Here is a 17,176-nt window from a genome sequence, read left to right as displayed (position 1 = left end):
TTTTATCTTACAGTTTTGTGTGTTTGTGTAATGTTCACAATTAGTTTCTTTTTTGAGTGGGTCTTCCCCTAAATTACTCCAGGCTTGGTCGAGTGCGACCCTCACCCTGGCCAGTAGCTCCTAGTGGGTAGTTTTATTCCTAGCTGTTTTTAACATAGTTTATTGTTGCCTAAATAGATTGTTTTATTCCTTTGTTATCAATTTTAATCTTTTAGTTTTTAGTATCAACGTTGTATCAATGGACAAATGGGTGAGGTATTGAATATCTGCAATAATGTTTTGTATGATGAATTAAACACAAATGGGGAAAGTTCCCATAGAACACATGCAACATTGTGATTACTCAGTTGTGGTCCAGGGTACTATTTTATAACATGGTTAATGTCCAGTTAACCCCGCAGTGAGAAGGTAAAACAAACTTAATAAAAAGCAGTTCTGAGGCATTATATATCTACTGAAGCTATTGGTAGTGGAGTTCTCAAAGATGTTGTCATCTGCAGGCTCTAAGTGCGCTAACTGGTTTGATGGACATTATAATCTAAACCACATACCATTGTTGTCTGTCTACCCAACAAACATTTTAGTTAGAGCGGAACTCGAGAGTTTCTGGGTACTGGTTGCATGGTTTTGATTGAAGCTGTTATTGCTTACGAATACAAACTTAAATTTAATTAAAAGTAATTAAAGTTCTGTTTGGCGATATTTCTCAACTGTTAAGTATTCATGCATACACAAACCAGGATGTTTAGCAAAGCAAGCATCAGCCAAATAATCACTTCAGCACCAGGGACAGTTACTCCGGCTCAGACTGGGTGAGGTGACAGATTGAAGGCATTACTGTATGTAGCCACAACAAAACACTCTGCATCTGGATTAATATGGGCACAGTTGTATAATTACTGGCTTTATATGCATTTGACCTGGTTTGGGTCTTTGGATGTAACATTATAATTAAGTTAAACTCATAATCCAATTAAGATGGATCTAGTGAAGATGTATGGCTTACTCCAACATTAATTAAGATAATTAGTTATTTACTTATGTCAAAGCCAGAAGCTGTGGTCATTTGGATCACAATTCCAGTTTACTTAGATTAAAATGTAATCTATATCTGGCTGTATTAGTTGGAAGAGTACAATTACATGTGAATCCATTTATGCATGCACATGCCAAACAATGTGACTGGATCACCCACAAAGAGGTGTAAAAGAAATCTAGATAGTATTTGTATGAAAGTATCTTCAAGTAGAGTAACATTTCAACACCATGGGTGCAAACATCATCATGGTCTTTGCTTTTTAACAGCCCTCCATGAATGACAGTCAAAATTGAAAAGAATGCATTAGGATGTGTGAATGATGGGATTACCTTTTTTATTTTTCAGTCTTTCCATTAAATATACCCGGGTTGCTACATAAGAGTTTTGGAAAATTGTTATGGAAACACATCGAAGGAGCAAGTGAGTCATAAAAAATGAGACTAAACAGGGATTGCTAGGTCAGTGACCATGGCTCCCTTGTGTAAAATTTGGGGTAGAGCCTAGAGATAACAACAATCAGGCAGTGACTGAATTAGTAGCCATTGCTTTATGTACCAAAAATGAAACTGGAAGGATGCCACTGAATGTGGAACACACATAGCTTTTTAGTTGAGTAACAAGGAACAGTAGCTGTCACCTATGTCTTGGTATAAGCAACAAAACCACTAAAGAATCATCCCCACCATTTCACTGTGAGAGTGAAGCTACATTATTTTGGCTGAATCTAAGGGAGTCTGGGAAATCCGTCCAAAACAGACAAGTAAAGTCGGTCATAACAGCTGGCAGAGCAAGGCTGTCCTGATAGCCTTGAGCAGAATAGATTACTGGGTGAATACGTCTAATGGAGGAGAGCCATTAAGGCTCTATTGAATAATCTCTGCAGAGTCAGCTGGACCACTATCGTGTTGTTATAATAAAAATAATTGTTTTAAAAATGCGTTCACTAAAAACACATCCTATAATACATGCCAAATTTGAAAAAATCTGAACATATGTAATATATCAATATCGGCAAAACATGAAAAACTCATATTAATGAGGGTAAATTATATAAAAGCATATGCAAGTGCATGCTTAAGTTTGGGAAAAAGTCAGTCCTAGTGTTTCAGCTTGACTTTGAAAAGTATCCATCGCACACTGACTGTAAAATAGATGTGCAAAAGACGAGTTACATTTAAGGGTTTTGAATTGACAGAATACGCATTCCCGTTCCTTCAGGGACAATAAAGTATATCTTATATGCATTTCTGATTGTCCACCTGCCTGGTTATAGGAACCATTTTGAATTTGTTGCATAAGACTCAAAACTGTGTTTCCATAGCAACAGCAATTTGATGAATGTTTCAGTGCCAGCTGTGATTAACATTTTAAATTTGATGCATTGTCCCCACACAAAACCATGCTTATTCACATGCCAAGATAATGAAAAGTCTATGGAAGCCTCGTTAGATACACCAAAGAAGATAACACTGTGATATCCCTCTGCAATTTACATTCTTTATTCAAATATGCATTTTAAAAAGAGTTATTGGGCAGCAGGATGGAGTTGTGATTGTTGAGACAGCTGCAGTGTCCACGAGAAAGCAGGGGCGATTCCAGGATTTTTTAAGTGGGGTGGCACAGGGGGGCCCAGGGGATTTTATCAGAATACAGCATAGATAATCTGCTTAGAAATATTGGATAGGATAGAACAACACAATCTAATTTAATCAACAAAACACATTCATTATTAATTTCAATTGTTTTTATTGTATCCAATTACAAAACTTGGATAGTCATCATAGAAATATTAACTGGTCATGGGACAAGGGCTGGGAAGATTTTCACAGAGCTGTATAAAAATGAAGTGCAATACAGTTACAATAAAACTGCCTCAAACTTCAACAAAGAAAACGTTGCTGTACACTGTTTTCAGATAATAGGAAACGGAACAGAACAGAAATAAAATGCAATACCCAATTTATTTCTTACAGCAACAAGTGCTCTACAGCGAGTTTGATATACCTAAGTACACAGTTGCCATACAATGTGTGTTTAAAGTATATATCCATTCACCAAATAAAAAAGGCAGTGATTGGCAGAACAGGCAGCAAAGTGAAAGTAGTCTGATCCAATGGAAATTAAATTTGTCAGATTTACAGCACTCAAACCCAATGGATTAGGGGGACACTGGGGAGATCATATATCAGGAGGCCTCCTCTCTAGACACGTCCCTGCGAGCCGTCTCTGTCTGTCCTTCGGTCCACCACATGTGATACCAATTGTCTAAAAGAAGTTTACAAATAAACAACGCCGTTTTGTTTTAGTTTTTTATTTATGTTCATCCTTTCTGTACATTTTTAGACAGACATTGACAAAATAAACAGTATTTGTGCTGGATTCCAGCTTACATGCATCATCTAAAACAAGCAACAGAGAATGGCTAACACAATCTAGTGCGGCAGTGACCCCTTGGCAAGGGCAGCCACACATTAAAAATAAACTGCCACAGGCGTCACTCAAGATGGAACCTAAATCTCCCTGCACTTAACTCCCTCATAGTACTCCATCAGCCTGGCCACCAGATCAGCATAGACTACTTCCTTCACTGGTTCTCCAGTAAATGTGAAGCCTGTTCCTTATTCGTGTATACACTTCTATTAATAAATATTACAATGATGGAAGACAAATTCCCTCTAATCTACAACAGCGTTTGCCTCATCAAAAACAAAAGTATAGTATAAAGGCAACAGGAAAGATGTGTGTGGAGATCTAGTGTATACAATCACAGACTTTGCACATGCAGTAACAGATTTGTATCCCTGTCTTGTCCAGCGTGCGTTTTCTAAATCAGAGTGACAACCTGTTCAAATCCATTTCTGCGGCGATGCAACAACTGCTTTATCTTTTGACGCAGCACACACAAAATAAAACAAATGACACATCAATTGCCCCTCTGACTTCTGCTCGAGCAACACAGGACTGGACACTCGCTTAAGACCTCTTCACTTCATCCTTCCAGCTGTGGTGGAAACAGAGGCTCTAGGTGTTAAGACTCATGACCCCATTGTGCTTGGGCTCCAGCCAGGGTATCTTCTCTGCTGATCTGACTCACTCATAAATGGGTCAAGCACCAACAGCATTCACACTTTGACTGATATTGTTGCGATTGTACTTGTAACACTTACGATTGGTAGTGGAAGTGAAGTTGAATAGATTCAGCAGCATGGGCTACTTTCGTCCAAAACTCATGAAGATGTGTAGAAGAAGCTTGAAAAAACTATATTGTTATGATGGCGTTGGCTCACTGAACATCTGATGTGGCGTGCACATTCAAACACAGGATCCAGTGGTGCCGTTCCAACATTTTATTTTGCATTGTTGTCAATGCAGTGAAATGGTTTACACTTTGCTGATGGTTGGTGGATGATTTTGTCTAAACAAAGTACAATTTAAAAGTAAATGTCATAGATCTCAAAAAACAAATAAATTAGGTTAAACTCATCTTGACTTAAATCATTAATGCATTCACAATCTGCCCTTAATTTCCACCTTAATTGCATTGCACGCTGTAATCTAGCATAAACAAACCAATCAATTTAACTTTTAAGACAAAACATGTAATGTGACCCTAACAGAAGGATTATACAGGTGAAAAGTCCATTAAACTCACATCACTGTCTCTTTGTTCTGCCTGGTGTGGTTTAGAGTGAAAAGAGAGTCACAAGCCTAACGGGCGGAGTTATATAACCTTGGGAGGGGAGTGGTCTTAGTCATGAGTGACAGTCCATGATGCCGGTCAGGTGGAGACTTGTTATTTAACAAAGCTTGTAACATAACCGCTGTTACTGTTATCTGCAGACATTTTGAGTGTGCTGTGTGACTAAAATGACTTGTACATTTGTAGACAGTTACACCGATAAACTTGTCTAGCTGGCGAAGTTGCTCTGACATGACCTAATGATGTCAAAGCTTTAGAATCTATCACATTAAATGACAAGTGTAATAATAGCTGGTTTGCACTGATTATGATAGTACCCAAATGCTTTTCTCACACAGTATAACACACCCTGTTATACCCTCCCTTCCTCCACATACTCCAGGCCTAAAAGTTCAGACAGAGGGCACTAAATACCACCCTCTGCTGAAATGCCGCTGCATGCCAAAGCTTGAATTAATTGTTGCCATCTACAGCCTTAAGCAGGGAATTTGCCTCCAAATCCTAAAATTAAGGACTAAACCAACATTACATAAATTCATATAAACGGAGACTAGTTTAAAGTTCAAGATTCATGTCGGAAAGACTGTTAATGCATATACATACATTATACTGATTTAACAAAAAATGACTTTTATAGTAACAAAATCTAGACAGGATTGAGCAAATCCATATACTCTGGTTAAAATATGCTTAAGCAGCTTTCACCATTCTCTGAAAATCTCCATTTTTAATATTGTAATCCAGTACTCAATGGTGAAACCGACAGATAGTAAAACACACTTACTGGATCAATACACTGCTCTTTACTAGTCTAGCTCTGTGCAGACAAAAGCAGTTCTCTGTTTGTGAAGGAGGTAGATTTTAAAGTGATTTATGATGAAGCCCAAAGACTGGAAATGGAGGCACTGTAGCACTGTACAAAGAAATCCTGATGATGTATAATGGGGAGCTTAATTGCATGCCTTTTCAAGACCACAAATCATTTGATAGAGCTTGTACTATTTTGTTGTGGAGAGGAGGTTTTTCAGTGTGTCTACTTTTCTGTGATTGATATAAAGTTTATAAGTGCACTGTGGATACACTCAAAGGCTACATTAGCTGCTGTTGCCACCTAACAAAAAAAAAGAGTGATCCCTTCCCCCTCTAAAATACATATAAAGACAATATTAACAACATGCACACTGTACTCATTGGTTTTCTGAACTGGTCTGTTTCAGTTCAGGGTCATGTCAACATTAGATTCTTTGAAGGTCACCAGTCCATCATAGGGCTAGTCTCGCATTGCCAGCTCTATCTCCACAGCGCTGTGGAGTAAGGTCTGGAAAATGTTCTTTTTAAACTTTTACGATCATTTACCGAAAGAATCAAGCAGGACTGCCTTCTTGCACAACCCACATTTTCTTAAAAACTTGCCATTTTCTTAAAAACTTGCCATTTTCAGCAAGTAGCTTGCTTGCTCGAAGTTTGTTGTGTTAGAACATCCAGCGCGTGAGCCAACCTTACATAACCAAACTGAATTGAATGTCACATCATCAAATACAATTGCTGCACAAATCAGATATGTGGGTGTCTATTCACAGCTGCCCTACATACTTGTCTTACCTATGATACTGTATTGAGAAATAACTCAAATGAATGTGTGAAATGAAAAAGTCCAAATTTACCTTCAAGTAAACCGTAATGAAAAGCAGTATTTTGCACCCCAGTGTCCTGGTTTATCACTGCTGAGTTGCACAACCCTTTCAGCACAATGGACAGCACCAGTGATGAAAATGTAGACCACTGGGGAGATGGCTAGTATAACAGCGATACTCAGCATACATGAATGTAGCCACAGGTGCACTGCTTTATTTCTTTCGACCTACTTCTAATCTTTTAAAGCACAACTAACCAGCAGACCTTAAGGCCTTTACTATAGTACTGCCAGTGTTGTAAAGTGCTGGTGAGATGAGTGCTATCCTTTGGTTCACCCCTACCCAACATATGATAGAACTATTTTGAATTATATGTTCCAAATTTATCTGATTACCGCTTTTTACATCTATACCATTTCTCATTTAACTCTGTTATTCTATCTGGACTGTTGTGGAGTGTGAAAACATATCATAATACTGAATGCAAAAAGTCAGATGGACATTTAATTGACACTTTAGCAGTACAAGTCTTTGTAGCAATTATAATTTATATAATAATATTGCCAAAGTAGACAGACCTGATGCCCATAATTATAATGGGGATTGCTTAATTGCTTCAGATCAAACACATTCATGGGTCTCTCATACATCAGTGTCCTGTAGGACTGCAGACTGAAAGCCATGTGTGGTCACAGTGAAGAGCAGACTATGCAATTTATCTCTAGGCTTTTACTAATCCTGACAAAGCTATTATTTCTCTGCTTCTGCAATTTGAACTGCAGGCACATCTCCTTTATTTGGTTTCAATTTCCAAGAATTAGTACAGAGCGTTATACAGAGAAACTGGGTCAAAATGTGTGTATGCAAGGGAATTTCACAGAGAGGGAGAGAAAGAGAGAGGGAGCAGGGGAAGAGAGAGAAATAAAGAGAGAGAGAGAGAGAGGGAGAGAGGGAGGGAGGCAGAGGTAGAGTGGGGAGAGAGACAGAGAGAGAAATAAAGCAAGTGTGTCACATTGCAGAAGTCATTTTTGATAACTCTGCTTCATTTTTCATCACAGACACAACAGAAAGACAGATTAAAAAGCTTTATTCAAACTAGCATGATCAGGCAGAACATTTAAGCCAAATAAGCAACATCAAAACTCGACAATTAACTAGACTTGTAAATTAAGCAATACCATTCTCTCCCATTCTGTCTTTGATCCGCTGAGTGAGATGGAACTAGATCAGGTTTGATGCAACTCTCGAAGCATACTGTACAATCTGACTGGCAAATTAGCAGAGGAAAAACTGAGCTGTGTCCACACATGAGAAATAACACACTAATACTATACCAAGCACAAGCACCTCCTGTGCAATTTGATCACAGTGAATACAGAAGATATCAAAAAAGTCTACTGTATAAAAAACACAAAGTATAAAGCAGTTTGATTTACAGTAAATGCATTTACCGGTTCTCAGTAGAACATTTGCTCTGAAACCAAAAGACTGAGCCCCTATCCAACAACGCCTTAGCTATCAAGGTATTTTATCATTGGGGTACTGTAACTGTAATTTGTAATATTGTATGACATGCTGTTATTTCATTCATCAACAGTCACATATATCTTTTACAATGCAGAAGGCACGCAAGGAGCTCATCACATGTGCAATTCATTGATTCTTTAAACACTGTTGGAATCAAACGGTTCAGGCATTGATTGCACACATAACATGTACTCCACAGCAAGAGATCCCTCATTATGTGACATCTTCAGTCTGACAGACAGACAGCCAGCTGTGTTTATGTCTGGAAAAGCCTGGTGGTATCACCAACACCAGGCAACAGTAGGAGAGGAAGAGCGAGAGGTTAGATTTCACTGACTCAGAATATGTAGCTCGATACTTCTAGAAATATTGTATTTTTACTGCATTACTGAGTGAGTGCTGCGATCACATTTAGATCTGGTGCATATTTCAAAGTGCTGTCATCTGCTTAATACTTCTTATGCACCGTCTATGTGTTCAGCTGTTTTTACTTGCAGAGCCAGCACTAGAATACTGCAACTATAATCACTACACTATGTTCTCCTTGTCCCCATTCCCATATCCTAACCTCGCCCAATTAGATTCTATCATTTAGCACCCTAATAAGTGGTCCTTATGAGCTCCTTGTTTCTGAGAGATGAAAGTCCTGGGCTTTACAGTAGTGCAACAGTGCATCCTTTGAGGTCAAGAAAAGTACTCTAGTTTCAATTGTAAGTTAAATATATAACTATTAAAACAACATCATATGCACCAAACTACAAATATGCAACACAAAATGCCCTTGAAGAAGCTCACAAAAGCAGCATTAAAAGTTACATAAAATATCTATAAAAACATGGATATTCATAAAACAATACCTTGCCTGGACTTTATATTCCCTTGTACCATGGCAAAGACTAATACATTTTAATATTCTTACTCTTTTTAATAAACAGAGTATGTATCAATACAAAATATTTTTTTTTTTTGATTTCCACCGTAATTGTATTTTTTTTAATCGATTAATGTGATTTGCACTGTGCAATGAATGAATGCAGTTCATATTTGTATTGCCAGCTTTATCATTGGAATTAAATCGGGACATTAATAGCTTATAATTGTGAAAAGCAAAATCTTGTAGCGAAGAAAGTGGAAGTGACATTTGACCCTGTTTTCAAAAATATTGTTCATCATGTTTGAATGTTTTACATACTGACCACTGTGGCCCGACCCCCATTTTGTGATATGAAAATTTGATGTGCAAACACACCTGCCCCATACACCCTCGCTCACTCACCCCATCAAGAGGAGACAGGCTGAAACAGTGTATGCTAGATTTTGAATACAGTTCAGGAAATCCAATATTGCAGTGTAATTCTCCCCAATACAGCCAGATAACGGTGTGCCCCGTCAAATATAACAGCACAGATGTCTGTAAAATATAAGCTGTACACCTGATGTTAGTGACGGTGTTAAAAGTCTTTTTGCTTCTCTGACTTCATTAAGATTTCTACTGAACTACAGTATCTACAATCAAATAAAAAGAGAAACAATGTATCTCCTGTTGTTTTTCTCCGTTTTGCAGTTTTCATTTCTTTCATTCTTTTTTGGCCTTTTCACACAATCATCACTGTTGAGTACAACAAACGTTAAAAAAAGTTACTAGTTGACAGTGTCACCCTTGCTGAACAGCAGGACTCATAATACAGTAGAAATTATTATTCAAAAAAGATAAACACCAAGTGCAAAGGCTGAATCAGTGACATAACCAGCTACAGTTCAGTACTTACCAGATTTGCGGAAGAATCATATTCACCCTGATTCATATGCGTATTTGTGAATAGGCGTTTTTTAAACTCTTGCTTAGAAAAGGTTGCATGATGGCGACTTACGTATGTTGAGCTACTTATGGTTTCTAGAACTACAGCACACAGCGTAAACCCTGGAGAGAAGGCAAATGTGTCCATTGAGGAGTTTCAAAGCGTTAAGGAGGGAATGATTTACTACATGAGGCAACTCTAGAAATGTCCAAATATCCTGCCATAAATGTTTTCAATTCTATGTCCAAATATTTTAAACATGTTGTAGAATCATGCAGATCCATGCCAAAAAGAGAAGGTAGAAAGCTGAGGTGATTAGTGGTTGATGTTTGTATGGGGGATTGGAGGAGCTAGAGAGATCTGCAAGTTGGAGCAGAGGGACTGAGGGAGGACAGCTGTTTTACATCTTCTTTGTGAGTCACAGGGAGGAATTTCAGCCAGAGACTCCCATGAAGAGATGATTATATCATGGCAGTTCTCTTCTGGGTTCCTGCTAAGAGACAGAACATAGAATTAGAAAACGCAGAAAGTCAACCTTGATATAAACTTATAGAAAGTCCTCACTCATGCAACAGTGGATTGTGACTGGTTACTGCCACCATCATTGACATGTCATTGGGTTTCAGGGACATTTCAAATCAGGGGTCAATCAATAACTTCTTTCTGTATTTTTTTCTTTCAAATCAGTGTTGTTGAGGATTTAGAAGTTTCACCAAATCATCCATAGAAATCAAACTAACATACACGGCTAAAATGAAATATGACAAAGCAATTAACTATAATAGGGGTGTAATTAAAGCATGCACAAGCAGGCATCACAATGTGCTATTTGGTATTTGGTGGGCCAATTTAGTATAGTAGTATAGGTTTCCATATTATTATATTACAATTCCCATAAATCTGAAACATGCCCTAACATAGCTCATGTGCAAGGATGTGGAGACAGTTGATACAGTCTGTGCTCTCAGGTATGTTACATGCTGAGAAACTATTTGGGACAAATCATTTCCTGATCCTTTCTTTTTTTATATATCTGTGCCATCACTTTGTCCTGAATCGCCACCAAGCTAGCCAGATGTGCACAACACAGGTCTGACCAGCAGCCAATTTTATTCTAATCTCGGCTCTCAGTAAGCTCTTTTCACACTTGAGAAACTGTCCAATTGCTCACAATAGCATTGCACTGGAACAGAGTGTTTGTATTTGTGAGGGACAGAGTCTGACCAGGGACAAATGGATATATTGTGCTCTATTTAATCAGGAAAATATGTTGACCAACGGACCAAATATTTGCATTGGGAACTGAGACAGTTTGTCAAATCAGATTTTTGAGCCAAACCAAGAATGTATACCAAATAGGGAAGGATAGAAAGTGTCTAAACAATAATAGTGGCTCTACAGATTGTAGTTAGCAACCAGCATACCTCCAGTTGTAGAATGGACTTCCTTTCATTTTGAGTACTTAAGAACAGAAAAAAGAGACAAGTTCAGTGCTACATGTGAAACTCAGACACTCACACTTGCAATACATACACATCATACACACATCTCTCTCTCTCTCTCTCTCTCTCTCTCTCTCTCTCTCTCTCTCTCTCTTTCCACATTAGGGCTGCACGATATGAGGGAAATATGAGATATGCGATAACGTTGTTGAATATCCCGATAACAATATTACTTGCAATAAATAAACAGAAATTGAAATGTAGTCAGTTCTGCATTTCTGCGGCTTTCAGAATTCTGCTAAAATACAACAAACTGCTTGTTGAATTTAAAACAAATAAAAGGAAATCATTACCAACATTAATTTATTAAACAAATTGAAGATTGAGTTGAATATAAAAAGGCACCACTTAAAAAGAATGACATTTTAAAATGTAGTTTTCTGCTGATATTTTCTTTCAACTAACACAAAAAACTCTCTGAGTGTCTATTACCATATGTCGCACGCAGCCTTACGCGATATGTACACTGCGGCAGTTGATATTGCGATGACGATCAAAAAACAATCATATCATATTGTGCAGCCCTACTCCACATGCACCTGTGCATTTATGCATATTCATGTTGTTTAATCTTTCAGTGGATAACTTGTTTCAGTTTAGTCTGCGGGTCCAGCTGTACAAAAGCAAACAACATCTGGAACTGTTTCAGCGGTTCTACATTGAGTACAGTCTACTGTGTGCAGATGCCCTGCTGGAGACTCTACAGACCCCCGAGCATGATGCATCTCAGTACAGCAATATCTCTTGTCCTTGTAGAGAACCCCTCCATGTCTGGGCTTCTTTGAAGTACTCCCCCACTTACACCCACTAGTTATGCTCTGATTGTGTGTTATGCATCTGCAATAAATGACCTACATACTACATAAGACATCGAACACTGGCACATTTTCAGTTTGGGGGGTATTTGTTTGGCCTAATTATGCAATGAAAGTGTAAGATGGTTTGTGCTAGAAATACGCTGATAATGAACAGCAGCATGACTATATTCTTAGTTGTAACTTTTTATCCCAGATTTCTTTTCTGTTGCCTTTGGAAATAGGTGCATATATATTAATATATACATATTTTTTTTTTATATATATATATATATATATATATATATATATATATATTAAAATATCAAAAAATGTTGGACCTAATGCAGTATTTTTCTAAAAAAAACTTTTCATTACCATCAGAGTGATATCAGCCAGTCGACATTCCATACTCATAGGCCAGACATTAAATATATTAAAATATTATAAAATACAGCTTTGGTGTCAGCCTAAAAGTATTTCAAAGTACGTGTGAGAGTTACAGTGGTGGAAAATGTACTCAGAGCCTTGATCCCTTTAGTAAATGTACGGTGAAAATGTACTTCAGTACAAATCAAAGTCCTGCATTCAAATCCCAAAAAAGTACAAAAGTATTAGCAGCAAAATGTACTTCAACGTGTCAACAATAAAAGTACTTGTTCTGCAGAAAACGTGGCATCTGTAACTGACACAATTAAACTGTATATGACATTATTTCATTGAATACTGATGCATCAACGTGCAGTAGCATTTAATGTTGTAGCTGGTCGAGGTGGAGCTAGATTTAACAACTTTATAGACGATATAGTAAGAGCTTTATATACAGTTGGGTAGTTAAGTATTTGTCTTAGTCTGTGTGTCCCAACCTACTTGAGGACCCCTCCAGATGGTCACAAGATAAATCAAAAGATAATTTGACCTTTTCAAGCCTTAAACAGTTATTTAAACAAACCATCTGACATGTTGAGAAGGCAAATGTTACAACTTATACACATCTGAAACATGTCAAGGGGCCTCACATAAAAACTGCTTTTTTGTAAGGGGTCACAAGCTAAAAAGGTTGGGAACCACTGTTTTAATATTGCATTGTATTCTATAAACACATCGTATCTTTTTTGTGTAGAATCCACCACTGGAGAGTTAAAACTGTGCACAATGAGGTCAACTTGGAGATAATCTTTTTACCAGTAGTTGCCCCAAAGTGTATCTATGTTTAAAATAATGAATCACATGTGTATGAAGCAAAATGATTAATGAGACAATTGTCTTTCTAATTTTGCATGTGTGACCCATTTCAAATCTATGTATAACTATAAAAAAAAGTGTGCTATTGTAGGAACCATACAATAGTAAAGGCACTTCTTTAAACCACTATTACCTGAAAGGCCTACAAATGTTTTGTCGTATTTACTGTGGATGCAAGTCAAAGTAAATATGACAAAACATTTGTAGCCTTTTCAGGAAAAAAAAAATGACAGAGAACTTTTTATACTACAGTAAGTTCCCGAACACCAATAACAACCAATAAGTTGTCTCACCAACATGTTGTGGTTCCCTCTGTGTTGTCTGTAAGCACCCAGCTACTTTTGTATTTATACATACCTCCAGTGTGGATGCTCTGGAGTCTGTGGTCTCACTTGGCCCTATGCTTCTGGGTATACTGGACACAAAATACCCAGCTCCTTTTGGAATTATCGGCTGTCTCACGACCACTTTGCCTTTCCTGGTCTCTGCGAGGAACAAACTGTACCAGTAGGCATCGCTGGAGATCAGGGTGGAATCTGCGATGGTGGAGCTCCTCTGGCTGATCATGCTGTTCCTGCTGATCACACTGTTTCTGTTGGCTGGGGGGATCTTGATGGCCTTTGGCTTTGGTTTTTGACACTTCAGCACAATAATAACCAAGATGGTTATCAGTAGCAGAAACGACACAGCCCCTAAACCGATTACTAAGTACAGGTTTAGGTCTGTGAAGACGTCATACTCTAGTGGCAACTCTGTGGTCTCAGAAAAGGACATGACGTGTTCCACTGTTGATATCTTGATGGTGACAGTGGCGGAGAGCGCAGGCTGACCGTTGTCTTTGGCGACAATCACTAGCCGCTGTTGTCTCGGGTCTCTGTAACTGAACATCCTTGTTGTCCGGATTTCACCGTTGTACTGGTCCAGGCTGAAGAGGGTTGCGTCGCTGATCTGCAAGAGCTGATATGTGACCCTAGCGTTCTGCTCAGAATCGGCATCGATGGCGATCACTTTGGCTATCAAGTGCCCCTTATCCGTGGACCTCGGTATCACCTCCTCTACCACAGAGCCCTGCGCCCGCCACGGTGACACTATGAGAGGCGTGTTGTCATTTTGGTCCAGGATGATGATGTGAACTGTCACATTGCTGCTCAGCGGGGGAACACCAGAGTCTCTTGCTTCGATGTGGAAAAGGAACTCCCTCTCTCTCTCATAGTCAAAGGTCTTCAGGGCATAAAGATCACCATTCTCCGGGTTAATGGAGAACAGCATTGACATAGATGTGTTAACAATCTCCTTCTCCATGATGAAATAAACCAAGTACTGGTTCTCATTGAGATCTGGGTCAAATGCACTAAGAGATGTCAACAACGCCCCTGGTAGATTATTCTCCACAACATGGATTGTGTAGAAGGACTGGGAGAACGCAGGTGCGTTGTCATTAACATCCAGAATCTCTAAAGTGATGGTTTCGGTTTCGGATAAAGGTGGCGAGCCTTTGTCTGTCACCCTCAGCGAGATGTCATATTTGGTTATTATCTCCCTGTCCAGTGGCTTTGAAACCAGCAGCTCAAAGTAACCCTCTGAGGATTTGTTCAACAGGAACGGTAAAGATTCTTGCCCACTCAAAGTGAGCTCCACTTGGCCGTTTGCTCCAGAGTCCCTGTCGCTGACACTGACCACAGCAATCAGGGTCCCCACAGAGACATCCTCGGTCAGTGCACTTTTCACAGACTTGATGGTCACCTCGGGATAGTTATCATTCAGATCTGTGACGGACACCATGACTTTACAGTGTCCTGACTTGGGGTTGGCCCCCCTGTCCTGAGCCTGTATGTGCATCTCAAAACTCTGACTCTCTTCATAGTCAATCACCCCCTTCACCTTGATCTCACCTGAGTTTGGATCAAGTGAGAAGAGCTCTTGGGTCTTCTCCGAGGTGTACAGTGTGTATGAATATATCAACTGAGCGTTTGTGCCTTCATCCAAGTCTGTTGCGTTTAAGGTCATGACCACTGTCCCTGCAGCCGAGCTCTCTGAAACGTTGACTGCAAATACCGGCTGGCTAAACACGGGGGCGTTGTCATTGATATCCAGGACGTTAATAACGATGCTGGCTGTGCCGGAGCGGGGAGGCACCCCTCCATCCACAGCGGTTAAAATCAAATTATGGACTGCATGCTCCTCTCGGTCCAAATGACCGTTTAGAACTAGATCGACATATTTGGAGCCATCGCTGCCAGTTTGTATGTCGATGTTGAAGTATTTGCTTTCGCTGAGATAGTAGGTTTTGATTGAGTTCGCCCCCACATCCGCATCCACAGCGTTTGTCAATGAAAACCTCTCACCGGGAGGGGTTGCCTCCGATATGTCCAAGTGCATTGTCTTCCTGCGGAACACAGGCGCGTTGTCGTTAATGTCCATGATCTCCAGCTCGATGTTAAAAATGCGAATGGGGTTTTCAAGTATGACATCCATTTTCAGAAAGCACGAGGTTGTTTTAGTCATGCATATGCTTTCCCGGTCCATCTTCTCGCGTATTACCAGCTCCCCTGTCTCTTTGTTGATGTCAAGGTAATTTTTGCTGTGAATGACATCGAGCTTTGCTCTGCGCTGCACCAAACTGCGAACATCCAGACCCAAATCTGTGGCCAGGTTGGCAACAAAGGAGCCCTCTTTCATCTCCTCCGGAATAGAGTAGCGATTGATGGAAAGCGCACATCCCCACAGTGCAATAAATGTAAAAACAGTCGCGATAAAACGTGTCCGTAACGGTGCAATGACCCGCGCCATCATTGTGGTATTTTTGAATCTAGAAATGAAACAGATCCGTCCTTACGATCAGGCTGTCTTGATGCAGGAGAGCGCCGGTATCATTCTGCCTCCACCAGTTGTAGCTGTAGCTGCAGTAGGCCATACACAGTGAGTACAGTACAGCTGGAGGAGCGGGGCTCTCACAGCAATGCTCTGCAGGGGCGTAGGCAGCATCTGTGTAGGCTGCTCTTTCGACCAGATTAAAGGGTGCACACCTACAGTATATGGACAGTTTAATACCAGAATTTCCCCAAAAATGTAATGGCAGCTTGCATTTCATGTTGACCTACAAATATAATGTATATATATATATATATAAAAAGAACAGTTAGTGGATTGGATATAATGACCAAGTAGACTAAGTTCAAAGGTAATATTATTTAAGGAAATATTGTCTAACTATCAGTGGTGTATAGTCTAATGTATTGTAGTGGGTATACTGTACTGTATATACATATATTGGCCTATTATTGGGGGGGGCATATCATAGTGGGGGGTCTGGGTGTCCTCCTCCAGGGTTATTTTGAGCGTCAAAGACCTCATTTCCTGCATTCGGATACACTTTTATGCACTAATTTACTTCGGAAACACCTTTATTTAGCCTATGCGAAGAAGAAAATCACAGATGACAATTCAAAATATATCAAAAATATAATGGAAAGTATGTTGATGCGTGTCATTGGGCATTTTTAAGTGGCTAAATGCAAATCCTGGAGCTTTCTTAGTGGGTATACTGCGTATACCTGCGTATCATGTAGACTACACCACTGCTAACTATTCAACTGCTAGTTGTGAGTCATCCTGACTTTTTCTTTTGAAAGTTAGGAAAAATATCCCACATGATTACATTATATTCTCATATAATTCCTTGGAAAGGTTTCATTTTTAATCTATCTCATCTGTAAAACGGGTTTCATGCTTCTTGCAGTTAGCACAGTCAGGGCGCTGCGGATGGCGTGTATGGTCGCCGTGAACCGTTTGGTCGTTTATACTGATTGCGGTCAAAGCAGTCAGACCGGCTCAAAGAAGGACTTCTATTCTTCTGTAGCCAATCCTTGCAATGCGGTGTCCGCAAGAACATGAAACATGTTTGAGATGAAACACGTTTGAGACTCCCACTATACA

At 39.4% G+C, this 17,176-nt stretch overlaps 1 protein-coding gene across 4 annotated transcripts; it reads right to left on the bottom strand.

Moving 5' to 3' along the window:
* Positions 1-7,443: 7,443 nt before the first annotated feature.
* Positions 7,444-16,211, bottom strand: LOC120575614 (protocadherin alpha-C2-like). 4 transcript variants are annotated; one of them, XM_039826418.1, is made up of 3 exons: positions 13,598-16,211; positions 11,124-11,160; positions 7,444-10,192 (listed from the first exon to the last, which is right to left on the bottom strand). In XM_039826418.1, exons 1-2 carry the CDS (start codon positions 16,031-16,033, stop codon positions 11,149-11,151), a joined length of 2,448 nt encoding a protein of 815 aa, XP_039682352.1. In that variant the 5' UTR covers positions 16,034-16,211; the 3' UTR covers positions 7,444-10,192; positions 11,124-11,148. The 4 variants fall into 4 exon arrangements, with proteins under 4 accessions (XP_039682352.1, XP_039682353.1, XP_039682349.1 ...); XM_039826419.1 differs by having other exon boundaries at positions 7,444-10,189; XM_039826415.1 differs by lacking the exon at positions 11,124-11,160.
* Between the last annotated feature and the right edge of the window lie 965 nt (positions 16,212-17,176).

This window comes from Perca fluviatilis, chromosome 16 (genome assembly GCF_010015445.1).
Source record: "Perca fluviatilis chromosome 16, GENO_Pfluv_1.0, whole genome shotgun sequence".
NCBI classification, from domain to species: domain Eukaryota; kingdom Metazoa; phylum Chordata; class Actinopteri; order Perciformes; family Percidae; genus Perca; species Perca fluviatilis.
This window is presented reverse-complemented; position numbering and strand designations above follow the sequence as displayed.

Coding starts and splice junctions, on each gene's coding strand:
- LOC120575614 (XM_039826415.1), bottom strand. CDS start 16,033: ATGATGGCGCGGGTCATTGCACCGTTACGGACACGTTTTATCGCGACT. Junction 10,193..13,597: donor CCAGAGCATCCACACTGGAG/GTATGTATAAAT, acceptor TCTGTCTCTTAG/CAGGAACCCAGAAGAGAACT.